This window comes from Didymosphaeria variabile (genome assembly GCF_027946475.1).
Source record: "Didymosphaeria variabile strain IMI 356815 chromosome Unknown scaffold_6, whole genome shotgun sequence".
Classification (NCBI taxonomy): Eukaryota; Fungi; Ascomycota; class Dothideomycetes; order Pleosporales; family Didymosphaeriaceae; genus Didymosphaeria; species Didymosphaeria variabile.
In genome coordinates this window covers 1,158,062-1,184,906 of record NW_026611625.1, presented here as the reverse complement: position 1 = coordinate 1,184,906, position 26,845 = coordinate 1,158,062, and the positions used below count along the sequence as shown (strand labels likewise).

At 52.0% G+C, this 26,845-nt stretch overlaps 10 protein-coding genes across 10 annotated transcripts; 4 read left to right on the top strand and 6 right to left on the bottom strand.

Annotated features, from left to right (window-relative positions):
• Nucleotides 1–77: 77 nt before the first annotated feature.
• On the bottom strand, nucleotides 78–524 carry N0V89_008315 (uncharacterized protein; the record flags this gene model as incomplete). Its single annotated transcript, XM_056217072.1, has 1 exon — nucleotides 78–524. The coding sequence occupies one exon, from the start codon at nucleotides 522–524 to the stop codon at nucleotides 78–80; it is 447 nt and encodes a 148-aa protein (XP_056068628.1).
• Nucleotides 525–2,532: 2,008 nt separating this feature from the next.
• N0V89_008314 (uncharacterized protein) lies at nucleotides 2,533–4,159 on the bottom strand (the record flags this gene model as incomplete). Its single annotated transcript, XM_056217071.1, has 3 exons — nucleotides 2,533–3,314; nucleotides 3,362–3,757; nucleotides 3,820–4,159. 3 exons carry the CDS (start codon nucleotides 4,157–4,159, stop codon nucleotides 2,533–2,535), a joined length of 1,518 nt encoding a protein of 505 aa, XP_056068627.1.
• Nucleotides 4,160–5,076: 917 nt separating this feature from the next.
• Nucleotides 5,077–8,265, bottom strand: N0V89_008313 (uncharacterized protein; the record flags this gene model as incomplete). The annotated part of the gene is made up of 5 exons (XM_056217070.1): nucleotides 5,077–6,286; nucleotides 6,336–7,156; nucleotides 7,203–7,606; nucleotides 7,658–8,031; nucleotides 8,078–8,265. The coding sequence occupies 5 exons, from the start codon at nucleotides 8,263–8,265 to the stop codon at nucleotides 5,077–5,079; spliced, it is 2,997 nt and encodes a 998-aa protein (XP_056068626.1).
• A 2,348-nt stretch (nucleotides 8,266–10,613) lies between these two features.
• On the bottom strand, nucleotides 10,614–11,691 carry TFB3 (TFIIH/NER complex subunit; the record flags this gene model as incomplete). Its single annotated transcript, XM_056217069.1, has 2 exons — nucleotides 10,614–11,250; nucleotides 11,300–11,691. The coding sequence occupies 2 exons, from the start codon at nucleotides 11,689–11,691 to the stop codon at nucleotides 10,614–10,616; spliced, it is 1,029 nt and encodes a 342-aa protein (XP_056068625.1).
• Nucleotides 11,692–12,019: 328 nt separating this feature from the next.
• Nucleotides 12,020–13,840, top strand: N0V89_008311 (uncharacterized protein; the record flags this gene model as incomplete). The annotated part of the gene is made up of 1 exon (XM_056217068.1): nucleotides 12,020–13,840. The coding sequence occupies one exon, from the start codon at nucleotides 12,020–12,022 to the stop codon at nucleotides 13,838–13,840; it is 1,821 nt and encodes a 606-aa protein (XP_056068624.1).
• Nucleotides 13,841–16,655: 2,815 nt separating this feature from the next.
• On the top strand, nucleotides 16,656–17,321 carry N0V89_008310 (uncharacterized protein; the record flags this gene model as incomplete). Its single annotated transcript, XM_056217067.1, has 1 exon — nucleotides 16,656–17,321. The coding sequence occupies one exon, from the start codon at nucleotides 16,656–16,658 to the stop codon at nucleotides 17,319–17,321; it is 666 nt and encodes a 221-aa protein (XP_056068623.1).
• A 941-nt stretch (nucleotides 17,322–18,262) lies between these two features.
• N0V89_008309 (uncharacterized protein) lies at nucleotides 18,263–20,235 on the top strand (the record flags this gene model as incomplete). The annotated part of the gene is made up of 4 exons (XM_056217066.1): nucleotides 18,263–18,447; nucleotides 18,569–18,776; nucleotides 18,850–19,275; nucleotides 19,324–20,235. The coding sequence occupies 4 exons, from the start codon at nucleotides 18,263–18,265 to the stop codon at nucleotides 20,233–20,235; spliced, it is 1,731 nt and encodes a 576-aa protein (XP_056068622.1).
• A 74-nt stretch (nucleotides 20,236–20,309) lies between these two features.
• N0V89_008308 (uncharacterized protein) lies at nucleotides 20,310–20,936 on the bottom strand (the record flags this gene model as incomplete). The annotated part of the gene is made up of 1 exon (XM_056217065.1): nucleotides 20,310–20,936. One exon carries the CDS (start codon nucleotides 20,934–20,936, stop codon nucleotides 20,310–20,312), a length of 627 nt encoding a protein of 208 aa, XP_056068621.1.
• A 332-nt stretch (nucleotides 20,937–21,268) lies between these two features.
• On the bottom strand, nucleotides 21,269–22,148 carry N0V89_008307 (uncharacterized protein; the record flags this gene model as incomplete). The annotated part of the gene is made up of 2 exons (XM_056217064.1): nucleotides 21,269–21,907; nucleotides 21,963–22,148. 2 exons carry the CDS (start codon nucleotides 22,146–22,148, stop codon nucleotides 21,269–21,271), a joined length of 825 nt encoding a protein of 274 aa, XP_056068620.1.
• Nucleotides 22,149–23,894: 1,746 nt separating this feature from the next.
• On the top strand, nucleotides 23,895–25,349 carry N0V89_008306 (uncharacterized protein; the record flags this gene model as incomplete). Its single annotated transcript, XM_056217063.1, has 2 exons — nucleotides 23,895–24,053; nucleotides 24,141–25,349. 2 exons carry the CDS (start codon nucleotides 23,895–23,897, stop codon nucleotides 25,347–25,349), a joined length of 1,368 nt encoding a protein of 455 aa, XP_056068619.1.
• Nucleotides 25,350–26,845: the final 1,496 nt, after the last annotated feature.

The window sequence follows — 26,845 nt, the reverse complement described above, 5'->3', positions numbered from 1 at the left end:
GCAACACAATACGAGATCTGGCATACCCGCTAGTTGCTACCACAATCCTCCACGCTCAGTATGCCCTCTTAATAACATCACTCCTTGTCATCCTTCTCGCCACCATCATCCATCTTTCCAGATAAGACCTCCTTCACATCTTCGCTGCTAAAGCCCAGATCCTTCAATTGTTGCACCGTCTTCTGAAAGAACACTATATCCCTCTCCAGAGCCACACCTTCTTCTCTGAATAGCTTCATGATGTGACCAGGTACACCAGCTGCATGCATGTGGTCGTGCTCGTCAGCATTTGAATCTAAACCTGCAATGCGCTTTTTCTCGAGTACCCCGGCCTTTGCTTCCCACTTCTTCAGGGTTTCGCCTTTGTTGTCCCGGTGTGCCTCTTCGCGTTGGTGGATATCCACGAGGAAGGCTTTTAGCTCTTTCTTGACAGCGGACAAGGCAATAGGAGGGGGCGGCGACTTAGCGGCACGGATCAGTGCGAGCGTCTGGGGAAGTTTCTCCTGAGGTGTAGGTTCGGTCATAGTGAAGTGATTGAATAGTGAGTTGAATTTGGTTTGGTGTATCTAAGGAGTTTAGGAGCGGCTGAATTGACTCATATGCCGGTCGCTGGAATACGCAATTCACTAGCAAATTGTTTGGGCTCACCATTCATTATGCAACGCAAACAGCTCCATTGGCTCAGGGTTTACTACATATTAGCGATTGAACAAACCGCAAAGCCGAATCAATGCATTACGATGAAGGAATATTAACTTCATGATGGCTACATAGGATCTGCGAGGCCTGAACATAGGCTGGATCACAACCGTATCCACATAGCTGGGGGGTCACAAGCTGCTCCGAACTTTTGATTACATGTTTCCAGAGAATACAGTAGCACGTAGTAGTGTCTTATCCGTTGCTTGAAAACGATTCATACGTGATTTTCGCTTCCACTCAGGACTTCAGCTCTACAGATGACAATGACGTATCATTTTGACTTTCCATTATTCTACTAATATGCAATCTCTCATCAATCTCTATTTCCTACCTCCGCCTTCGCCCTCAATTCATTTGTTGTCCACCTTCATGCACTCGTTATTTACATGGCAAACGCCAATCGTTAGCTAGTCGCCTGACCATTCCACACTATGGTGAACAAACATTCCACAAGCGCCAATCTGCCTTAGCAAACCTTGCGCCGTGTTATTGACAATACCCTATGGAGTTTTCGGCAGCGTGACGCAATCGCGATAAAGTCAAGGTCTAGCTGGGAGATTAGAGCGGTACGCAATGGGGCTCTTCTCTACCTGTGATTTCCATTTCTATGTGAAGTTTTTCTCGAGACCTTGGCTTTGGCAACCACACCTGCGCATGTTGCAATGTAGAGTTGAAGGCTAACCACAATAGCCACCTTGTAGACGAAGGTTGTATGGGCTCACCAAAAATGGAGCGAGGAACAGTTGTCTCCTGACGTACTTGAGAATCCTTTCTGTCTCACCTTTACCTTCGCATGCGCAACAATACCTACATAACAATCCCACAAGATGTTACTACCTGCGCATTCGATCAACCAATTGCATCTGTAGTCTCCTTCCACCGTGCTTCCTCCTCCCCATCTTCCTCCTTCCCATCTTCCTAAGTTTTCTCTTCCATTTTTATTTTCATATTCTTCACGATCAATTCCAGCACATCATCCACCCCTTTCAGCATCCCATTACACCCTGTAATGCACCCTTTCTTGATATCTATGTGATAAGTCGTACGTGTCTTGAACTTTTCGAAAATATCTGCAAATCTTCGAAGCTGTTCCACTGCAGTAACAGGCACTCCCGCCGCACCATGTTCCTTGAGCCAACACTCGTCGCCCGCGCGTATTGGGACACCTTGACGCACCAAGAGCTTGAACAGCGGCGTCCTTCAGTTCGTTATACTCTCTGTGCCACTCAAATGAGGAAGCCTTGTATGCACTAATCTAGGGGCCACACTTCACAGCGAGATCCTTGATGGTGGAAAGGAGAGTAATAGTACGAGCGAGGGGGTCAGCGGCATTCATTTAACTGTTGTTGTTCATGTTTGCAATCTGAACAGGTGATCTAGGCACGAAGCGATGCTCTCAATTGAAGGCTCCAATCACTCGTTATATATACAAGGCAAGAATCATTTGCTACGGCATCGCGTGCCCACTCCACTGTACACTGTACACCATAATATATCCTAAGTGCCGCATAACCTGAGCAAAGTACGTATGCCGAAACTATTCCAAGATTTCACAATCAACAATGATACACGTGGAAAACATCCTGTCACCACTCTATCAACAGCAAGCCGGCTCCGAGTAACGAGGATGGGCTATAACCAACATGACTACAACCCAGGGGCTCGCGCTCTCGCGCCAAGGGTCACCTGACACTTGCCACCATCGAAGTATCGAGCGTCATGCGGAGCCATGCATCCTATCGTAACTTAATATACTGTTCGCATTTAACGCTGTGAATTAAGACTATATAACCGAAGCTTACGTTTACGCAAGAGACGCACTACTACACTTTAATACCCACCCTTGCCCCATGCAGCAATCCACCTTTTAGCCGTCCTTATTTCCCACAGATGCGCCTCCCTAATATAATCCGGCTCCTCCTCCACACTCTTCACCCCTGTCCTAGGACTACTATCCCAATGATGCCCCGCTCCCGCAATCAGATAACTCGGATACTTATCGCTACTAACCCTTATACCGGGCTTGTCATGAGAGTGGAAGGTCAGGTCAACCCAGACATCTGCTTCGCCGTCTATTAATGCCAGCTTCGGAGCGTGGATGTCGAGCCCTCCGTAATTGTTGATAACGTCCACATCCGGGCGCGAAGGGATGGAGGAGTATTGGCCGGGAGGGAAGGATTGCTCGCACCATGATTGCATGTAGGTGCCGTTTAAGACACGGGAGATGAGGCTTGGGCCGTGGCGTGGAGCGGAGATGAAAGCGCCTAACTCAGTGCAACTTGTGTACAGATAAGAACGATCGGCGCTATTCGCGGTGTTGGACCAATATGTTGCGTTCTGCGTGTTGAAGCAGCCTTCATCGGTGGTGTCGAGACGGCCAGAGGTGCACAAGGGCACGATGACGCCCCGGATGTAGGCGGCGTAGTTTCCGAGGCCGGTCCAGGGTTCGCCTTGTGTGTACTTTGCGAGTTTGGTGTCTACAGCTGTGATGTTGGCGGGGGCGGCGGGGTTGGTAATGTTTGAGCAGAATTGGTAAAAGTCTTGCGAGTCGTCGGGAGGGTTCCAGTTCAGCTCTTGCCAGGTCGGGTTTGGGTAGTCGAATGGACCTCCCACTGTTCCTAGTTAGTGATTGAGTGTAGTGAGGGAAGGGGGCGCTCACGAGGATAGCTGATCGCCTGCGCGAAGTCCCTAATGTCGCTCACGGCGCCCAAGCCAAAGACTTCCTTGACTTCCTGGATGGCAGCCTTGTCTCCAGAATCGACGACCTCGTCGATCTTGTCGATGATCCCGACAAGTCGAGAAATGCAGTCTGACGGACCGTATTTCAGGATGGGATTGTACCAGCTTGGATACTCCCACTTGGCGATCGCTGGTGCACTAGCAGCTATACCTCCCGCGAACAAATCGTTGTACGTCTTCATCGTAAAGGCTACTTGTCCACCCGCCAAACTTCCACCGTACATGATCCACGGTGTATGCGGGGCATTGAGGCTCTCGTTTCCGTTAACACCAGGGAAGGTAGCGTGCTGAGCGAAGAAGACATTATCTGCAATGGCTGTCGCTTTATCAGTACATGTCCCCAGAAAGATTACAAGCCTCGAGGTCCAAGAAACTCACTCTGATCCGTAGTCAGAAATCTCAAATCATCCGTCGAAGAATCGTTCGTCGGCCAGCTCTTCCCGTAGTATCTATTTTCTAAAATGACACCCAGACCATTCGTAGCTTCCGCCAGAATCTTCACAATCCCATTTCTCAAATTACTGAATCTTGATTCACCGCTGGTTTCTCCACCAATGTACAGAAAAATCGGTCCGCCGGGTTTGTAATACGTAGCATCGAAGAAGTAACGCTGCGTGAATGTCGCGTTGGTATGGGGCTCGTAGCGCGCTTCGTTGTGCAGATGGTCAATCTGAGCCACAACGTAAGTGAGGTAACATGATGCAGAAGAAGGCGGCATACCGGCTGCTCAATAGTATGCACCGGATATGTAACCTGTGTCTCTTGTCTTTTGGCCAATGCATCTGCCACTCTGCCTCGCCTCTCTCCCGCATCGCACAACCCGCCTAGCCCACTTAGAGCCGTCAAAGTGAATAGGAACCTCATCGTAAATTGCATAAGATCGGCTACCGGCGAGGGAACAAGCTCGCAACATCGTCTTATATAAACATTTTCAAAGGATCCGATCGCGTCAACGCCGCTCCAAGGTACCAGGGCGGGGGCTTGCGCAGCTCACTGCCGCATTAGGAAGGCGGATATGGAAGCTCGGCTGAAGCTTCGCAGAGCGTGGCGAAGCTTGTCATCGCTTGGCATGCGCTGTGTGTACCTGCCTCTTAGAAGCTCGCGTAGGAATGATTAAGGTGTGCATATCGTCATGTCGCATCCCGTTATCAACCGTGGTGCATGTGCCTGTATCTTGCTGATGCGGATGAATTGTATAGTACTGGACGAGATGGCGTCATTTTGTGGCTTTCCACAGCCAAATTGTACTGTGAGAACTACCGTCATCGTATCAATGCCTCCCATGAACCAAGCAGTGTTTGGGAATGCCCCCAAACGCTCAATTTCACACACTCGTTCCAGCTTTGCTCAAAACAGCTAAAACTTCGACAGCCTAGGCCTGTTCCACGACCCGAGTCTTCGAGAGCTCACAAAGCGCTCTCAAAAGAGCCCTTACGCTAGTATGCAGCCTTATGGGTCCTTGGGTCGATAAGAGGTTGCTCATGGATGTTCCTCCGAGGGCTATGCCAAAGCACGCATCCTCATCTCCGAATGTGAGCGTGCAAATAAGCACTGGCCATCTCCGAACGGCATTCTGTTTGCTTTGTGTTGTTAGTACTTGATAACCAAGGATAATTTGACTTTGGTCGAAGTACTTCAGCCCTTGCTCGTGCCGGGGCCATCAAATTCTCTATCGAGCTTCGCCAGCGCAGCCGCCTTCTCAGCATCATGCTTCACGCCTTGAACTCTTGCAGGCAACTCACGCATGACTTGCTGTACCAACTGCTCAAGGTCTTTTGGGTCCCTCGTCTCAAGCTTTGCCTTTCCTTTGGCAGTATTGCCTACTACTGGTGGCTTAACCTCGCGCTTGCGTAGCATGACTTGGCCCTTGGAATCCATGAACGTCTCATACCCCTGCTGATCCAGTACTTCGTCGGGTACGCGCACGCTCACGGGCGGCTTGCTGGTTGGTGGTTGAGGCGCTGTGGGTGGGTCAACCGGACTGGGACCTTCTTTCTCTTTCTCGTAGCGCTCGAGGGCACGGATGTGGTCCTGGTTCTCCTTGTTGCCTTCCATCAGAAAGCGGAGGCACATGATGGCGTGTTCGCGAATGTATGGATTGTGCTCGTCGTATGAGCAACAATTGAGAACCGCCTCGATGCCCCCGAGCGGCCTAATCTGATCTTGGACCTGTCTGTTCTTCCACACTAGGGAGCTCAACACGAGAACAGCGAGCTTCTTCAAATTACGCCACTCAAACTCTGACGGTTCGTCTTGTGCTTCATCAATATAGGGCCGAGGAGATGGCATATATCCTTCAGGTGCAGTCGTATTGGCAGCTGTGTCGTACGGTCGCTCAACAGCTACTGGTTGTGGTTCAGCCTCGGTGGGCGGCGCTGAAGTTGATTGTCGCGCAGCTGCGGTTAGTGGAGGTATCGATATCTGGCCCTTGGGTATAGCGGCATCGAGCTCCTTCAGCAGAGTCACCAGCTCGTTCGCCACCTCCCAGTTACTGAGCATGGACTTCCAAGTCTCATGTTCTGTTAGGATCGCGAAAAACTCCAGATACTGATATACGCCTTCGTACATGCGCTCCATGTCCCATAGATTGAGAGGGAAATCTTCTGGCTGCGCATGTCCGGCACGAATCTGGCCTTGCAAGAAGATGAGAGCGCAAGTTTGCGGGATAATATGGCGGCGGAACTCAGTCAGCAGAAAGTTGACCATATGTGCATCTCCTTGGTCCACCGGAGATGATCCAGTTTTGAGCACACTCTTGACTGGTGTACGAGCTTGGCGTGCGCGGAAGATGTTGGTCAAAAGCTTCATGATGACAGCTTGAGCGGGAGAAATGATGTCCTTTGACCTGCTGTGTCTGTGAGCGAATGTCATTAGAACGAATGCCGTCTACTTACTCGGACTCACGGAAAGCGTGATATGCGAAAGGTAACAGTCCATTCGCAAGTATCGATTCCATAATCTTCACCATAAACTTGAAGTAGAGTTCTTCTTCTCGGAGATCCCAGGCGGCAACGAAAATAAGGAGCTCCCGAAGTAGATTTCGCCCATTATCCTGGGCAAGCAGAAGGTGGCATCTGACGCTGTGCATGCTTCGGATGCTGCTGTATTGGTTGGGGTCGGGGTGGTATCCAGGCTGCCCTTCGGTGGGTTCCACGATCCCTCCCATGATAATCATTGGCAGTACTTCGATTTCGGTGGGACCCAGGATAAGTGGAACGTCTGTGAGTAAGCCATGGCCCTCGTCGCCGGTATCATCATAATCGTCGTCGTTGTCGTCGTCCTCCGGCGGGGGCGAGGCGGGAGAGGCTACGTCGCTGGTCAGCGCTGCAGGACGATCGGGATCAGGCTCCAAGCGCTTCAGCAGATCCTCTTTCCCGTTCTGCAGGATATCGGCACCAAAGGCGGGCGGATAAGTCACGCGAAAATCGACCTCACCTGCCGGAGATGACCGACTTAAGCTCGGATTGTATATTGACTGCGCTCGCATCGAACGCTCTTTTTGTTCTTCGGGTGTTTCAGGTGCTTCGTTGTTTGAGGCCGCAATACTAGAGCGCATTCTATCCACTTCGACCTGCAGCTGATTAATACTCTGAGCAAGTGCCTGCACACTCTCCTGGTTCTTAGCCTGCTGCTCGAGTACCTGCTTATAGGCGCTGGACTGCGTGATTTCGTCGCGGTAGCGTGCAACAACGTCGGCGTAGCGCATGTTCCATTTCTATTGTGGTCAGACGAATGTTTCTCTTATAGAATGGGGAACTCACATTCTTCTCTTCTTCGGTCATGGTCTGCCACTGCCTTTTACACTCTGACGCGATTTCATTTGCACCAGCCTTCTCGCCCATCTTGATAAGCGACTTCTTCACCTCAGCGCCAATTTCTCCTATATATAGCAAGAAAGGGGATGAAGCCGGCTGCTGCGGGATCTTGAAAGCATCAGGGCCACGGGATACGTGTTGGGGTACAGCGGGCGCGGACTCGTCGGGGAGCTCAGGTTTCTTCTCCAATCGATACAAAAAGTCCATTCTCGATTTCATGTCTGCGAAATTGGGAAGCTCGCTGTCTAGATGGCTGTCGAAGAGCTCGATCCAGAGCATCAGCTTCCGCTGCTCGTTTCGCGCAATAAGGTTGTTCAGGAACTGCAGGCATGTGATCAGAAGTTTTTTGTCTGCGGTGCATTAGCAGCCTTGCCTCTCATCTACTTTCTCGCATGTCTTACAGGCATTGATAACACCCTGCCACTTGTCCTCATCTGCCGTACCTGCCTCGCCATCGTAGCCCCTCGCAGTGACTCGCACGCAGACATTGATCAGCGCAAAAATATCCTTATCGAACAGCCGCGCTGCCGAGAGATCCTGGACCTTCTCTCCGACCACTAGGACATTGCGCGCGATAGAGACTAGCTGGTTCAGGCGCTCCAGGTCTCGAAGCAGGCTTGGGGAATAGGAGGCAATCAGCGGTCCTGAGAGGCCTTCGTATTCGGGCGTGGCAGGGTCGGGTGCCGCGAAGCAGCGTCGCTCGAGCGAGGGGATAGCGGCTTTCAGTACACCGGCGAGATCGTCCCAGAATAGGTCTGAGAGGCCCAGTTCATCACTACTTTATCAGCATGATACTTGCAAAAGGGCCGGACGGCGCGAACCGGAGCTCAAAACTACGCCGCGACTCTTCGAGAGTTTTTTTCACTACGTCTCGTTCTAGCAGCCGCAGACTTTCATCCTTGATGTAGCCTGGGCTCTGAAAGTGCACCGTATACGGCGCGAGTGCGAGTCTCAGTCGTGTGAGGTACAGCTTGGCGGGGTCTTGCACCTCGCTCGAATCATCGTCCATGATGGGCGGATTGGTATGCGCATGGGCGCTGGCGGGCGCTGTATGGGCGTAAGGTAGAGCTGGCTATGCGTTGGCTTCTTCAACAATGTCAGTCAAGACGTTGAAGCATGAGAGTGGAAGCTTGAGCAGCAACCAAACGTGACGAAGGCGGGGCAGGAACAACTTTGTTCCTTCCCAAATTTCCATGGCGAGGCAATACCTAGCGACGCAGTTGCCCCGCCCCCACCACGCACATGCTGAAACATCACCACGATCGAAAGTGTATGCAACTCCCAAGTTAACAGCTGTGGACAGTGGACAGTCGCTACTGATGGTGGTGTCTCCTAGGACACTACTTTCCGCAGTTGATGGACAGGAAACTTCACTTTTTTGTCACTAGATTGAGGGTTCTCTTGCCAAATCTATACCTCTGTGAAACCATTGCAAATTTTTGCTACTCCACGGTGCATTGAATGATCACAAGTCAGAGATATGCTTCAAAACTTCGTTCGCCACATTTTGCTCAGACCTGTCGGAAGCCGGGAATGAGGTCAACGGCGCACTGATGATTACTATTACTGATCAGGCCTACTCCTCTCTTGACCGCAATCGAGCAAATACTAGGACCGAGGAGTCACACGAGTTCTGTATTCCCCTCGAATGCCTTTGTGAAGGTCACGACCATATGTTCAGCTATAATATCACTCTCAGTATTGACATCGACTCAAAAGGCCTAACTTACTCTATAAAAGCAGAATAAATGATACCATATCTTGGAAACTTCCTCTGGAGCTACGCTGGCTAATTTATGACGGACTCATCGCAGAGCACCCGAAAACCTGTACCCCAAGCACCTCTAGGAGTACTACAGCCGGCGAAAATCAACCATTACCATGCACCAAAGAGATACTACACCTCAGAACAGGTCTCCTCAGAATATGCAAGCAGACCCAAGGAAAGGTCTGGCTTTGATGCTACCTCACTCGCTCCTACAATTACATCACGTCGAACTGGCGCAGCGCCATGAAACCAGGCCACTCGCGCTGAGAGAGCACATCCATCGGGTTCCATGACAGACTGACAATGAAATCAGGAGTATGCACTGTTCCAAATACGTCAAAGAGCTTTTGATGCCTCAGCTCCACAACTTCGGTTCCTGTTGTTTCTTCCCAGGAACGTAGGGTCGGGTCGACTTCCCCCAATATACGGTGGAAGAGCAGAACTTGTAGCTCTCGGAGAGACCGTACCTTCTGAAGACTTTGCAAGACTGCTTCCCAGGATTGGAATTCTGTTGTCCACTCATGGAGTTATTCGTCAAGAGAAAGCTGTTCGAGTCGACCCGCCAATGGGCGAGAAGCCCTCTGGCGGTGCCACTAGTTGGAAGCAATGGAGATCTATTGGCCTGGAGAACACGAACGATGTTGACGAGTAGAGGATCGCTAGTCTTTCAGTATACCTGCCTGCGAGCACTGACATAAGCTCAACAAATTGCGCGTTATACAAGTGAACTTACAGCAGACGACAACATAGTAACAGAGCTAACGTTTTCCGAGGCTCCGAAGTGGAATAGGGAGATTGATTACTCTTTCTGGCTGTCGATATCCGGTAAGGGAAGCATTTGGCGTCAAAATTTAAATGATCATAGAATCCTTCGAAACCTGGTGGTCGCCACCGTTCTAACCTCGTATGCCGTGCCCGGAGGACATGCCTCTAGAGGATTAGCCGACAGTCTGAAATCAGCTTATGGACAAATAGACTTGGACTCTGAGGCCATGGGTCTGTGTGAGGTAGTACGCGGCGATGCGCATGGTTTGCGGCTCGTCGAGGCTGCTCTTCGGCAGCGGCATTGAATATGGTACTTTTTCGGAGTATGGTACCATATCCTGATAAATAGTGCATGCCATCCTGATATTAGGCTAGGATAGATACGAGGTGATATGCGCACAAGTTTAGCGTAGGGTTTGCTTGAACGGACTCAAACGATGTTGCGAGTCGTGAGCGAGCGGCCAGGATACGTGCTTGTGCGTACTTAGGTGGGGTGCAGGGACTGGAGTCTTAAGTTCGGTTCAAATCAAAGCACATCAGATCATGGTCATGAAATGTGCCGCAAAGTGGATTGTTGTTGCCTGCTCAGGTGATGAGGAGGGGGCACGGTTTCCCCGTCCCCACCCCATCCCGGTTATCTAACATTGGCCATGTTAGGGATAATAACTGAACTTGCAGAGTGCGAGTAGAACTTGGAAGGCATACAAGTATTTACTTTGCGGAGGCGTATGAGGGGTGGCTCGAAACGCTCTCCAGTATCTAGTGAATGCATTAGAACGCCGCCTAATGCTATATACAAGGCAAAAGCCGGGGTATCATGTATATCAAAACACGTCGTTCATCTCTACATCCCTCCCTCCACCTGCAGCAACAGCGGCTGCCTGCGTGCCAAAGTCTATGACTTCATTCGCTCTGTCATCCTCCAAAAATACACCCAGACCGCCAAACGCATCGCGCAGCGCGTGGCTGTAGTATTCAGGCGCTTTGTACCCGAACGCGTAGAACTTGGGCTCGTGCTTGACTGCAAAGAACTTGTGGTCGTACTCTTCTTTCACGCTGTAGTACAAAGGCTCCACGCTCCACCCGCCTGTAGGATCGAATGCCTTCTCCGGCTCCGGCGCCTTTCGTTTTTTAAGACCGCGGAAGCTAAAGCCTGTGTCATCCTCAGGAATTGGCGTGTTGCCCAATGATGCGCCCTGTACCCTTCGTTGTGTGCCACCTTTCTTGAGAATGACGTGCGAAGTCTCTGAGAGGGTAGAAATGTCTGGCCCATTGTCTACAGAACGACGTACGGCGTTGGGGTTGAGCTCGGCCTTCTGGGCCTCTTCCCAGCGGCGCAAGCGGCGTTCTGTCTGTTCGACATCAATCTTCAGGATAAGATTCCACGTGATCTCTTCGACTTCCTCTAGGTAGTCGTTGTAGTCTCGGAGCGTCTCGAAATCGGCTTCTTCCTTGTTCATGCTGCATCTGTTAGCCTTCGCTTATCCCACCGTTTTGGAGATACACTCACGCTTTAGCCACGCGCCTCCTGATGTCCACCTCCCTCTCCACCTTCAGATCCTCGAAGGTCTGCATCCGGAACCTAGCCTTCCGCAGTGTCTTTTTACAGCCCGCGATCGGACACGGCGCCGGCCCGTGGGAGAAGATGCGGTCGACGCACGACTCGCACATCTTGTGGTAGCACTCTGGGTTCACGAGGAAGCGCATGTTCGGGTTGAGATAGCGCGACGATTTGCATACTGGGCAAATCTCTGAGGCAGAGTCAGCGGCCGCGCGCGCGGGCTTGGAGGGGGACTGGTGCTGGATGGAGAGGCTGCGGAGAGAATGAGAGAGGTGAGACGCACCGCCATCTTCGACTGCCCGCTTGGTGGACGCGCCGGGCGCGCGCGCGACCCTCGACATGGTGGTGGTGGCGTGGACGAAGCTGGAGGATGCGGCAGGAGAGAGAGTTTGGGTGGGCTGGGTTATTAAAGCAAACTGGCCACCCCAATCACATTACCTGATAGCCGGTGACTGTGTGTATCTAGGTGAGCCAAAGGCCCTCACTTCAATATCGTATCAGAATATGTGAGGTACCAAAGTTCACGCAGGGTGACTTTCTTTCAACAACATTTGAAGCATTCCAGCTGCATGACTGGAGCTTGGGGCCGAAGCGGGACTAGCGCGCCAAGACGTATTCTCTCTTCCGCGCACCGCAACAATTCCTTCTGCCTCCTCCGCCTCCGCCCTCATGCCTCAAAACATGGCGACCACCGCGCAGCAGACCATGGAGAGCGTCGAGAGCCGCCGTGTGCAGCTCGAGGAGACGGTGGCCAAGTTAAGGAAGGCTCTGGACCACTGGTCGACCTGGGAAATGGAGTACCAGATTCTCAAAGAAGAGCTGCAGGTTGCAGGCTCGCCCTCGCCGTCGCGAATGGCTGAGATAGGCCGCGACATCCAGGGCAAGCTGGTAGACGAGAAGGAGGTAGAGGAACTGCTCGGCAAAACCTTGCCATCGAAACGCACTGCTAACCAGGTCATTGACATGATAACCAGGCGCCTTGACTATGTCGAGCAGAACCGCGAGACTGTCGAAAATCAGTTCGACAAGGCACAGAAACAGCTTGAGGCTCTTGAGATGTTGACAGATCAGGGTATGGAGAACGAAGAGGGGTTACCGATGATGGATATTGAGGAACAGCTCGATGACGATGACAACATCGTCTCGAGCTCGGTTTCTCAACCTGGGAAGGTTGCACCGGAGCTCGTAGAAGCATTACGGAAAGCTGGAGTGCAGAAGAGCGAGGACCAAACTTCGAAAGGCGAACGGGATATGGTCGATAAGCTTCCTACGCCTTCTGTTCTCGCACCTTCTACATCACTTCCGGCACCTGATACCGCAACCAAGTCCACACCCGCTTCCAACTCTGTGAAGAACCCCGAAAATTTTCCCTCCAGCACTTCCAAGGGCAAGTCGAAAGCTTTCGAAACACCGAAGAAGTCAGTGTCTTTTGCAAACGACGTGCAAGTTGAGACTTTTGAGAAGCCCAAAACTCTGAAAGATGACGTACGGAACTGGAATCTTCCACCCGGGGCCAAAATCTATGAGGTCGACGACGAGAGCGAAGACATCCTTGAGAAAGCTGTCGTTCCTGACACCGATACTGCAGAAGAGGCCGCATTGAGGAGAGAAATGCTACAATACGGTTTAATTGAAAACAACGACATCGTCGCTGAACTCGAATTCGAAGATGACGAAGACATGGACGAGGATTATGATGAGGACTACGAAGGATACGACAGCGAAGTCAGCGAACAAGAAGACAAGTACGGCCGCAGTACTCGTCGCGTTCTCTCAGATGACTACGTGCAAGAAATGCGCGAGCTGGAGAAGAAGCTCAATGCTCGCATGCTCGAAAACATCGGACCTGGTTCCGACCTTGTAGACAAGGCCGATGATGCTCGCACCCTCCGTGTCCGCAAAGATGATGAATTTGAACAGTCGGTTCCCACAGCGACTGCCTCTTCCGATGTTGTTGCGTCTAAGAAGGGCGTTCGTTTCACGGATGATGCAGACAGATTGGATGCACCGAAGCCTGCAGCAGAGCCTTCTGTGCCCATCAAGCTACCATCTACGATATCCGACAACATTGTGGAGCGTGCCGCTTTTGTTCCTCAGCCACCCTCAGCGCCTTCTCAGCCAATTCAGGTTTCACGATTCAAGAGCGCTCGCTCTCACGCCAACGGACCTCCTGTCAAGCTTCACAACCCTGTAGTACCTGATCCGCCCCCTGTGCCTACGGGTCCCTCTGGCAGCGTACTCGCGTCCAGCATCGCCGAGCATACCCCACATCCCTCGGAACCGCAAGTGCCGGATGAATTTGAACCAGTCCTTCTCAACCGCGAGATCACTGCCGAGTACCACAAGCTCCGCAACAAGATGATCTCGCAACAAGGTGGCTTTAAACCCACCGAGGAAGACGAAGATGATCCATTGGTGGAGGAACGGAACGGTAAAACGAAGAGAGTAAGTCGCTTCAAAGCTGCGAAGCTGAAGGCGGAGGGTTTGTAGATTTTCCATGATACCCTTGAGCATATCATTGCTCGATCCTTCTACTCCCTCCCTTCCCTCTCCTTGGCGTGATGTTCTGGGCTTGCCGCACCCTCGGGGTCTGCGGGGAGCGAACGTGCTTCTACGGAACCCATGCCCGTGAGAGATGCCTAGCTATGCGTCTGTCTCACATTTTATGGTGTCCAAAATTAAATCTATCGGGCTCTCTGACGTGGCTTGTTAGCTTGGCAGCTCTTGCAAGTCTCGATTGATTTTTCGCCCGTACATGCACTTGTTGACCCAGATGTCCCTTGTGGGTTGCGCTTGTTTCCGTTGAAGTAATTTACATCCGGACCCTCTTGATCATGACACAAGCAATTGCATTTATACAACGTCCATGACCAGCATCCTTGTCTATACTAAAATGTCAAAGATGTCATTTTGAGCAGACTGCCGACAAAAAGTGCAAGTGCTTGATTATTCTACTGGTATCCTGGGTTAGTTTGATGTTCAAGGCGGCATTAGGTCAGTAACAAGGTACTTCGTGATCGAGGCCAGCGAGCGTACATTCGATGCTGCTGTCTATTTCAGTGGAATAGCTTAACTGTGTGTAAAATGAGTTCATATGATTTGGCAATAGCTCCAAGTACCACCCAATACGATATCATACACTGTGGGCTAGCATTGTATTGCTAACAACTTACAGTCGCAACCAATCTGACCGTCACATATTTCAGGAGCTTGTGCCGTGGTGGTTGCCGGTAGATGGGAAATTCTGAGGCAAGAGCTGCCTTGTGTCAGAGATGTATAAAAACCACCTTCACGACTTCGACAATGAGGAGGCTGCTTGGAAATCGGCCAGAAAGCGCGTGAGACAAGGTAGGGAGGGCTTGCAGAGCGTGGAAATCGAGTGCGAGCGAGGAGCGTTGGAGTACAGGATTGTCAACAACTTGGGAAAACCGTTGGCGATCGATGATTATGATGTGGCGGAGAGTGATTTTGCATGAGATTTCGGCAGGCCATGGCCTTGGATGCCTTCTCTGAAACAGGGAAAGGTCGGCTGTTCAGCATGATACTGTACGTTTGCCGCAATTCATGTTCTATGGGCAATGTGTTATACAGCTCTCCCGTCGAAACGTGTTAGCAGAGCGTATAAGGTGCGTCGAGGCTGTATTGATCCAAGACAGGAGCGTGACACCTCATTCTAGGAAGGATCACACACTACCACCGTAAATGAGGTGACTAGGCGACATTGCGTTAATTGGACTGGACAAAATTGCCGTGGTTGTGTCGGTTCTGAAGGAATTCCGTTGCCGTCTCACCTCGGATGGTCGGAATCCCGAATCCGGCGCTAGTGACATTACCAATTGTCTCCAGTGCTCCCGCCACCCTGTCTGATACAACACCCGGACAGACACATGGGTTTGAGTCTCACTCCATGAGGTTCTATTGCTCTATGTTATCAAGGACTGACGTGAGTCACTTCATCCAAATGTCAAGACCACCAAGTTCACGGTGATTACTTCCTGCCACGGTACCTATAATAGTCTGCTATTGAGTGGTCAGTCTCAGCCAAACGGACGCCTGGATGCATTCTGACCTTCTAGGGTCATTGAATGAGCCAAATTTGGTCTTATCCCAGAAGCAGTCGCTTTTACAAACGCGTATGCAGTGGAATAGTAACGAAATGGCGGCAAAAGTTGACAAGAGGCGGAAAATGAAAGCATGCATACCGTGCGCTAAGCTGAAGATACGATGTGAATTCGCACCCCTCAATGAAAAGTGTAATCGGTAAGTGGACTGTTCCTGCCGTTCCGTGTCCGTATATACACGGTGTATTAACCTTGCGCCTCAGGTGCATTCGATTGGGTAGAGAGTGCCACGACCAGGCACCTGGCGCCCACAGCAACCCGAACCGGCGGGCTAGAATAACTCAAGATCCGGCAATTCGACGCTTGGAATCAATGGTCAACTCGATGTCCCAATTAGTAGCAAGCCGAACATCAGATGCGGCTCCGCTGTCCTTCTGCATACAGCCCTCGTCGACGCCCACTCTGCCGGCATTGCTGGAGCCAAGCTTAGATTTCAATGACCCTCCGTTTGACAGAAACGAGGGTTCGCGCTGTATCAAGCTGTTCGTGGACGAGATCACGCCGATGTTCCCATTTGTCGTCATATCACCAGACACGGATGCAGAGCTCTTATATCGCGAGAAGCCCCTGTTGTACAAATGCTTGATGATGGTCACATGTCAGAACGACGTGAGTCGACAAACGAACCTCGCTCGAGCGATTGGAGACGAAATTGGTCGTTTTCTAGGCCGAAGGGAAAGGAACCTTCCAATCTTGCAAGGTATCCTACTATACGTAGCATGGTGCGTATATCTATGAAATTTGCATCAATGATAGATCTACAGTGAATTGATTTGACCTTTGATGATAGGAGTCATGTACATCAAAATCAGGGAGCTGGGTTTCTGACCCCAGTACATTTGGCGATGGCGATGGTCACAGAGTTAAGGCTAGATGAGGAGGCTCAACCGAAGTCTAAGATAGGTGCTGGTGCCTTGCGGGCTATTGGAAAGAATGAGCCACCTCCACCCAGAACACTAGACGAGCGCAGGGCCTATCTGGGAGTTCTGTGGATGGCCTCGGTGTCAGCGAATCTTCACTTACATGTGGATGAACGCTAACAGTATCACAGGATCAACACTTGCTTTCATAATACGGTCACCCCAAGATTTACCAGATACACGGACGAGTGTTGTCGTGTCCTTCAGGCAACCCAGGAACACCCAAATGATGTCTATATCGTAGAACTCATCAGATTATTGCGGATGGTGGACAGAGTCGACAGGACAGTGTACCGAGACGCGCTCGATGTGAATGGTGCGATGACAGTGCCCTTGTCAATGGTGATTGCTGCACTTCAAGAAGAAGTGGCTTTGCCAACGGGATTCAAACCGCTTGCTCCAGTGCAAGCAGTGCTGTCACGGCTTACACAGAAGATGCTTGAATTCCACCTCTGCAAGCTTGCTATCGAGGACGACTACTTTCCGCCTTGCTCTTCTCACACCACGTTTCGCGCAGACCTCCTCGTGGGCTGTCTTTCTACCATTGAAACGCTCCTTGATACCTTTTGCGATCTACCCGATCTAGCAGTGCTATCTTTGCCATACGGATATTGGGGCATGGTCGGACACGCCATAAAAATCTATTCGCGGCTCTCTGAAGTCAAATACGGGCCCTGGAGTCCAACAATCAATCCCCGGTATGTATCTGGGCGACTGGTGCAAAAGATGGAAGAGGCGAATGCCGCGGGGCAGAAGGCAACGCCGCCGCGGAGGATGCCCGAGTTCTACGAGCAGATGGTGGCCAAGTTGAGGGACCTCGGAGAAGCAAAAAGCAACAGCACAGCGAATGACACCTTCCCGAACGGCGATGATCTGCTAGACAACGACATGATGGGCGGTATTTTATTCGATCTCCTGGACTGGGTTTGAAAACTGGCTACGAACAGGCCCAACTTGGCGATCGGCAGAGATGGACCCGGACGGATGGGGCAACTCGAAGTTTCAAGGAGATGCAAACGAGAGTGCGACGGAAGGATTGTTCGATCTGAGATCTGACTGTGCCGTGGATCGTTGTCCGGCGCGGGGCGGCACTGTAGCGCTCCCCATGTCGACGAAGCGATTCGGGACGAGCGAGAATCGCGCTGCAAGGCGGTGCGACCACTCCAGACAAAGGCGCCGACGTGCGAATGCATACGGATACGAAGAAAGAGGCTCAGCTGCGGTGGCGGATGCCGTCATCGTCGGCGTGAATCGAGACCCGAGTCTCAGGCCGCGTGGATCGAACGCTAACAGGGACCCTGCAGGACCCTCGCAGCTTGTGCCCAAAGCGGACTAACTCAGGGAACGCGGCTCGTATCCCACACGGTCGCACGGTCGGGGCGCAGCTTTCACACTTCTCAGCATACGTTGCAGGCGTCGCAACCTCCTCCACATGCGCTGCACATCTACTGCTTCCGGCTGGCACCCCTTGCCACTAGCGCTGTGGGCCTGCTCTCGCCTCGCCGTGGACGTGGGCCATGCAGCGTCGCTGGAACATCAGGGACGCTCATGATCGCTTGCAGCACCCTGGAATAATGCAACACCCGTCTTGTGAAGCCTGTACGCATACCAGCCTCATGGTCGACCTGTCATTCGACGCGAACGCATGGGCGTAAGATTATCTATGGATTTCTCCGCCACATTTCCAAGGTGCCAAGGTAGCGCCCGCTCCTGTTTGCAAGCCTACGCGACACCTGTCTTGTCTAGACTCCGGCAAACAGAGCTTGGACGCGTTTGAGCTGGTGAAGAGCACACCTGCCGTGTTTGGGCCCGTTCGGTTATATATGTTAAGAAGGGAGCTCCTGCCCCCGATTACTCAACTACCAACGGCCATGGTACCCAAATCGCCGCATCTCCTCGATGCCGCCGAAGTCTCGCGCCTCATTGCGCACGATCAGGTCATCGTCATCCACGAGGGGCATGCTCTGAATTTGTCTGCGTGGATCAACAAGCACCCCGGTGGACGACTTGCGATACTGCACATGGTTGGAAGGGATGCCACTGATGAAATCAACATGTAAGTAGGCGAGCGTACGACCCGCTAAGCGCTAGTCACAGCGTACCCGCTATCCCACGTTCCCACAATCGGAACGGCGACGCTTCACATCGGCAACGCAAGGCTGACCTCGTCTCTCTAGCTACCACTCGTCCAGGACTCTTCTGTGTATGAAGCAGTTCCGTATCGGTCGAGTACACGAGCCTTGGAGGAACCTCGAAGCCCCAATCCGTTCGCCTGACGACTTCTACGCACGACAAGCGCTACGCAAAGGGGGAGAATCGAAGCAAGATGACAAAGAGTCTTTGGAGAAACGAAGAAGAAGTCGTACGAGTGTTGACCTAAGCTCCGTGGGTCTACTCCAAAACAATGCCTTGCGCTCTCGCGCGTGTGTTGTCAGCGTTTGCTGACTGTAACCCGAAGGCCGCAGTTGCCCTGCACAAGAAGCTGAACCAAACCCCTTGCACACGAAGAGCGATTGGAATTGTCCAGGTCGAGCTTGAAAAACAACCTATTCTACCAGCTGTATCGACCTCCCCATCACCAAACAACGTCGACAGCACCGATGAAACAGTCGCTGCACGCGAGCGATATGCCACCGAGTTAGAGCAGAAGGAAGTTGCGGATGGCCTGCGCGACAACCCTTCAATCGATTACGACACACAACGAGCCATTGTTCTGGAGTACCGACAGCTGCATCAGAGGATCAAGGATGAGGGACTGTATACATGCCGCTATAGCGAGTATGCTAAGGAGAGCATTCGCTATGCCCTTCTCTTCGCCTCGTTCCTCTACCTCGTCCATCTGGAGTGGTACCTTACGTCTGCTCTTGCGCTAGGATTGTTTTGGGTATGTATCGATACATTTTGGTCATGCAAAATGCTAACGAATGAGCAGCAACAGATCATGTTTACGGCCCATGATGCCGCTCACTGTGGTATCACTGCCAATTTCACAGTCGACACACTGATTGGGGCCTTCATTGCGGACTTCTGCTGTGGTCTCAGCATCGGCTGGTGGAAGTCCTCCCACAATGTCCACCATCTCATTACGAACGACCCAATCCACGACCCGGACATTCAGAATACACCACTCTTCTCAAACTCGCCTACGTTTATGAAGTCAGTGTTGAGCTCTTTCTACAACTTCCGGTTCGTATGGGACAGTGCCGCGGATTTCTTGATTCCATACCAAAAGTACACGTATTACCCTGTCATGGCTCTGGCAAGATTCAATTTGTACATGCTCTCGTGGCTGCACCTAGTGAGCCCACGGGCAGCGCAGCTGGGAGCAGCTTGGTGGACACGTCCTGTGGAGATCCTATTCATGGCATGCTACTGGTTTCTCTTCGGATACTGCCTCGTCTGGTGCACACTTCCCACATGGCCGATACGCATAGGCTTTGTGCTGCTTTCCCACATGGTAACAATGCTCCTACACGTACAGATTACCCTCTCTCACTGGGGCATGCCTACCGCGGATCTCGGGCCCACGGAGTCTTTCGCGCAGCGTCAACTCCGCACCACGATGGATGTCGACTGTCCCGCCTGGTTGGATTTCCTGCATGGAGGGCTACAGTTTCAGGCTGTGCATCATCTATTTCCTCGAGTTCCTCGACATAATTTGCGACAGGTGCAGAGCATGGTGCGAGAGTTCTGTGACAAAACGGAGATCCAGTATCAATGCTACGGTTTTGTGCGGGGCAATCGGATAGTGCTGAGTAGGCTGGAGGAGGTAGCCAAGATGGTGACAACTTTGGTGGAGTGCCAGAAGCACATGGCGGAGACGGGAGAAAGCGGTCTACATTAGCGGTCACACCTCACGGATCTCCCTCACCAATATAGCTATGTTTCCTTGGTCTGTCACAATTTCATTGCCAAAAATTATACACCCAAAGTGCGCTTTTCCCAACCATCGCGGAACGCCTGTGCCGTATACACGTATCCCCGACCTGCCAACACTTTCTTTACAAGCGCGTCATGCACGTCCTGCTCTCCGTCGGCGCACCCATCTTCCAACACCGTAACCACAAACTCCTCGTCACATGCCGCAGCTGCAGTCCTTAACACACATCCGGACGTGCTGAGACCAGTCAACACCAAACTCGTGATCCCTTTTACTCGCAGATATTCCACGAGGCCAGGTGACTTCAGCGCGGACACATAGCCTCCCCGTCGCAGGTAGGTAACCTCGCCATCGGAGTCCTCGAGTAGCGATGCAGGCTCATCCCCACCGCCACTTTGAAACGCGCCTATCATTGAAGCTAAACGTTGTTTATTTTTGCAGGTCGAAAACGGCGTCTTGTCGGCGTCGATGAGGCAGTGGATGACTTGCATGCCTTTGGATTTGGCCCATGATTTGGTATCAGCGGCGACTGAGAGGGCATCATGACCTTTGGAATTGGCGACTCCCTCAACGAACATACTGTGGAAGTCGAGAAGTAAGAAAGCTGTTTGGGAGGATGTGTAGTGAGAGGGCATTGTTGGGTCTGTGGGTGTTGCGGACGCCATGTTGGTTGTGAAGCTTGACGTGGCCTCGCAAATCTCAATTGGTAGTTGGTGAGGTGGTTAGATGAATACGATAATTCGATTTTTACACTTGGTTCTTATATACACCTTTATCGTTTCGCACTCGCTCAAGCTGGAGTTGTGAGTCGGGATTAAGAGCTCGCGTTAGTGTATCTCCGAGCACTTCTCTAAGCTAGATCAGGTTGGTCTCATTGAAATCATGCATATTGCCCAACTGTGTAACGGAGACACCAATTCAGAAGGGCGAGGCTCGGTGTCTTCCACATATTTCGGCTTCCGTTCTCTACTGCCTTTCGCTATCTTGTCTGGTAAACCTAATCATTCCCCATGTTTATCGTAAAGCCCCCATCGATGAATAAATTCTGCCCCATCACCAGACTCATCCGCGGCACACTCATCATAACAACCACATCGCCCACCTCCTCAAATCTCGCGCTCCTCCCCTGCCTCTTCTCCAGCTCTTCCCACAAATTCTCTAAATGCTTCTCCTCCACCGCCGGCCGAATCATCTGAGTAAGCAAGAACCCCGGACTAACCGCGTTGATCCTCACTCCATGACTCCTCCCTTCGAGCGCAGCGCACTTTGTAATGCCTTCAACAGCATGCTTAGACGCCGTATACGCCGCATGACCAGAAAATCCAAGAAGTGAATTCACTGAAGCGCAATTGATAATGCTGCCTTTCTGCTCCACGCGTCCTAGTTCGATACCAGGGTGGCTGGATTGCACGAGCATTTGGCGCATCTCGTATTTAGTGGCGAGTAGGATTCCAGTGGTGTTAACGTCCATGGTGCGTTTGTACTGCTCGAGATCAATGTCTGAGATATGAGTGCCGAAACCGAGGACGCCGGCGAAGTTAGCGGCGTAGTCGATGCGGCCGAAGTGTGCCACAGCCGTCGATACTGCCCGTTCCATGTCTTCCTCCACAGTGACATTTGCGTGGATGGTTAAGCACTTGGTTGGTGAGCGAATTGAGGGAATGAAACTGGGTAGAGATAGGATAGGGTACATTGCAACCGATATCTTCCACGTTCTTCTTGCCTTGCGCGAAGGTCGCTTCGTCTTGAATGTCGACGAGGACGACGCCGTGGGCGCCTTCCTTAGCGAAGGATACGGCAATTGCATTCCCTAGGCCACGAGCACCGCCGGTAATGAAAGCTACGCCTGGGGCTAGAGGACCTGTTCGCTTGGACATTGTAGTATTACGTAGTAGTATCTTCACTTTCTGCTGTAAACAACTTGCAAGAATCCCAGCAGTAACGTTTTAGAGGGTGGAAGAACTACGCCTCCTTGAAGGTCCTAGAAAATATGAGAACATAAGAGCTAGGTAATCGGATTTTAACTAAAGAGTTGATGCTCCTGATTAGCATGCTAGCTCACGAGGCTGACCCCACTTACCACCTAGCTACTTTCGGTAGCCTTTACGCGTCTACAATGCATACCGAGGCGTACGCTTGATGGAGGATGTGCATTGCAGTGGCACCGGGGCAGGCGTCTCATTTAGTTCATGTCTTCCAACCGGCTTGACTGTCACAGTGGATCTATGGCCCTAAATTCCCCCCTTGCGGTGTCACCAGCATGATCTTGATGTGATAATTTCTATGTTTAATCAGCTCGTTGAAGCCCATTTCGACAATATCATCGACAGGTATACGAGAGGTCACCATGCCGTCGATGTCCTTGAACCTGCGTGGGTGGCGTCATTCTTTTTCGCCAGATTAAGGAATCTAGCCGTACCAGCCACAAAAAAATTGACTGTGTCTGTGAAAGCATCATCATTGTAAGTGTTACTGGCCTTCGACGATATCTCGTTCGACAGTAGTTGAAAGACTGGCACGGCCATCTACCAATGTCTAGCAAACACAACCTCTAGAGAGATTAGTACTCACAGGAGCCTCCCACATAGCAACGTTCATATACACTCCCCAAGAAACTGACTCGTCCAAAGCAGCATCCATGTCCTTCTGAAACCCTGCACAGTCAAATACCACATCCACAACCTCACCAGATGTCTCCTCCCAACGTTGCTCAGCCACGTCGTCGGTAATAGGAGAAAACTGATGATCCGCAATCTTCCTGTTTGTCCCGCACGAATGGCCGTCGCTTCTCAGATGAAAATTCCCTTACAGCCTAACGCCTGCAGAACAGATGTATGCGCGATCCCGATGGGACCACCGCCCTGAATAAAACGGACTTCTCACTCCAGGATTTGACTTCTCAAAGTGCTACAGCATGCCATGCTACCGCCAACGGTTCAATCAGAGGTGCCAGACTCAACTCAACGGAGTTGGGCGCCGGGTAACAATGTTTCGTCTCCATCGCTACCAACTCCGAGAACCCACCGCCTCCGCCGTGGTTTCCTTTTAAACCCAGTTCCAAAAAGTCATGCGTATGTGATGCAGCGCATCGTGAGCATTTATCACATCACCTTTAGACACTCCTAAGTGGGTGGCGCGCTGGTAATGCGCCCGCAGAATTCGTGGCCCATTGTCAGAGGGAGGTTCTCGCCTGATAGTGCGCGTGGGGTTGCTTTGGCATCATGGCAAAAGGGCCTGAATGATGTTCGCAGGTGGAGAAGCTGGATGAGATGACTGACTGCGGAGATACTAGTACAGGTCTGAACCGCATATAGGCCGGTTCTAAGAGCGTACCAATCTGGTTGCGTTGCGTATCCTGAGCCAGCACAGGATCAACCGGAATCTTCTGGGCTGCTCATCTGGAGGCGAAGCGTCTAACAGCAGGACGTGATTGACAAAAAAAGACTTGGAATAAGGTACGGTGCCCAGGTGTGGTTGGCCTGAGGCGGAAACGTGGGGAGCTTCTTCCCCGCCATCCCTCGCGGAGCCTAGCGTCGTCGGTACCACGTAGACTTCGCTAGCAATTCACCACGATGCGACGGCATTCACTACCACTTGTCACTTTTTTTACGGCCCTGTGCACTATGTTTTCGTCAAAATGGGCTCCCAAGCCAGAGGAAACGCCCGAAGAAAAGCCCGCTGAGACAGCACCACGACCCGCGCAGCAAACAGAGCCGCCACCAGCTCCGGAACCGAAAGCTGTTGACCCACCTCCACCTGCGGAATCGTATGCGCCGCCACCCGTACGTACATTAATATGATCGCCTTTCTACCTTCAAATACCTACAAGCCACAGCTTCTACATGATCACTTGGTTGACTCCATAACAGCCCCCCGAGATGCCGTACGATTACGAATACGCCGACGCGTCCATCGACCCTTTTGCGCAGACGGCAGGTACAGACGATCTATTCTTCGACGATGACTTCACGCCGGTCGCCGAGCCTGTTGTTGAAGAAGCGCCTGTAGAAGTACCACCGCCAGAGCCGATATCCGACACCGCAAAACCAGCTGCTGGACTGGGCCAGTCGCAATATGCGCCGCGCGGCCCTGCGAATGGAGATCGAGGCGGTAGAGCCCGCGGGAGAGGCAGGGGTCGCGGACGAGGACGCGCTGGTTCTCAGGCACAGGAGCCACGAGAGCACAAGGAGAAGCTAGCGCAAGAGAAGGATGCGAAGAATGGCGAAGCACCGGCAGAAGCCGCTGCTGCAACGACTACCGTAGACACCACCGAAGCACTAGCTACGCCCGCCGTACCCAAAGAGCCCAAATCCGTCCGCGGCGACCGCACCCTCACTGGCGGCACACCCCGCGCCCGCCTGACCGAAGATCAAATCAACGCTAAGCTCGCAGCGATGAAGGCCAAAAACGAGGCTTTGGTCACAGCACACGCCCGCTCTGAAGCTGATGCCGCAAACTTCGAAGCCCGCGAGGCATTGGCCGCACAAAAGAATGCTGAGCGCAAGAAGCAACAGGCGGAGAGACAAAAGGTGGACCGCCAGAACAGGCAACAGATGATGGGCGAAAGGGAGAGGAACAGGCAGTTAAAACTCAAGGCGCTTGGGGGCAGGGAATGGGATCTCGAGAAGGAGGGCGGTTTTGAAGGCACTGGCGAAGAGCGTCGGCGAGGCGCTGCGAGGGGTGCTCATGGTGGTGTAACAGGAGTCACCAGGACCGTAGATGCGGACCAACAACAGCACGAATCCGAGATTCCCTCCTCAGCACGTGGGCGAGGTCGAGGGCGCGGAGGACGGGGCGGCAGAGGCGGTCGCGGCGATAACCAAGGCACTGCGAGAAAAGACCCCGATGCCCAACAACCGCCTTCAGCGTCCGACTTCCCCGAACTTCCCTCTGCATCGGCATTGACGGCGAAGAAAGACGACGAAACGCCCAAGAAGCTCGATTTCCCTATTCGCACAAAGACCGAAGATATCAAGGCCACTGAGCCTGACCGCCCTGGCATCAAGAAGCAGGAGTCCTTCGGCCTGCCTTCGCCGATTGCGGGAAGAAGTTGGGCTGACCAAGTGGATGACTCGTAGAACGAGATCTTGGGTGGTGTTGTGTGATTTGGATAATGAGATACCAGGAGCTGATGTCATCGAATTTGTACATGACGATTTTGCATAGGTAGGGCAGGCGATCAAAGCAGAGTATGAGCGGCAGATATATCAACACTTGAGATTTGAGCGTCCAGGACAAGCCTGATCTAATTCAATCGTGAAAGCTTAGGGATATTATAGAGCTAGCTCACACTTGCCGCAACCTCAGCAGATGCAGGAACCACTGCGACAAGCCAACATTACAGGAGGAAAATGCAAACCTCATCAAATCAATTCTTAACATTCATTTTTTCGTTGACGCCTGTACCAAACACTGTCGTGGTGCCACATCGAACTTTACCGCAGCCTATTGCAGATAATGAAGCCATCCCAAAGCCATGCCCACATGTCGCTCTTGCCAGGTCTACCTTGCGCCTTCGCGGCCTCGCCCTTGATTCTGATACGTCGCCGCCTAAAAGAACTCCAGGTCACTTGCTGCTCACCACCGGATGTCAACTATGTGAACCACCGTACCAAAAGCCCGCCGACGGTTTGGCTCATCTCGGAAAACTTCAGCACAACATGACCAGACCCTGGATATTTGGCTTTCTCATTCTGTTCTTGTGTCTGCTCGCAAATAGCAAATGCTTCGTCAACATAACACAGCGGTCTCACCACACCTGAAATCAAGTTCAAAGGCGGAACGCGGAGTGAAGAGTACGTCAGGTTCTGTAGCTCATTCCAGATGACAGACTTTATAAGAGCAAGGCCAGGGCAACATTCGCGTCTTATTGAGATGTCCGTGCTTGAAGAGCTTCGATTTTGCATTGAAACTCGGTCCCGCAAAGCCACCTTTGCTTGCGAGGCTTCGTCGATTCTGACAAGGACGCTAGGAGGAGTCTTTCGGGAGGGTCATCAGAGCGCAGCTTCCAGGCAATCGATATCCGCTTAGCGAAAGTGGCAGAGGAGCCACTCTAAATATGCCCGAACACACCAGCGCTACAGCGAGATTTCAGTCGCTATGATCCGCTTGTAGACCCGCTCCTCCTAGCCTAGGCTCCCCGGGCATCCTCGAGTAAACACATCGCAAGGCCGGTAAATTAAACAAAGTGGAATTTACTACCACTAGAAGCCATGCGAAGCGGGCATCATTGATGTGGTCAGCCAGCTGCTGCTTCCACAAATAGCTCATACATAGCATGAGCGCAGCATCGAGGTATGGCCCTTCCGCCCGGAAAATTCAAAAACGGTCGCCCACCGTGTAACCATGATTCAAAGTCAAGTCAAAGTCTAGCGTATCGGCCCACGCGTGTTAACAGATACACAAGAAGAGGCACTCATCTGACTGGTGCGCCCTCGTCAGCCCTCACTTCGGCTCTGCTACCTCTGTATGAAACACTCAAAAACGCTCTAGAATCACCTCGTGGCTTCTTTACCCAGGGTCAGCTGCCATTGTCAGACCTACTTTTGCACCTTATGATCACGATCTTTGATCG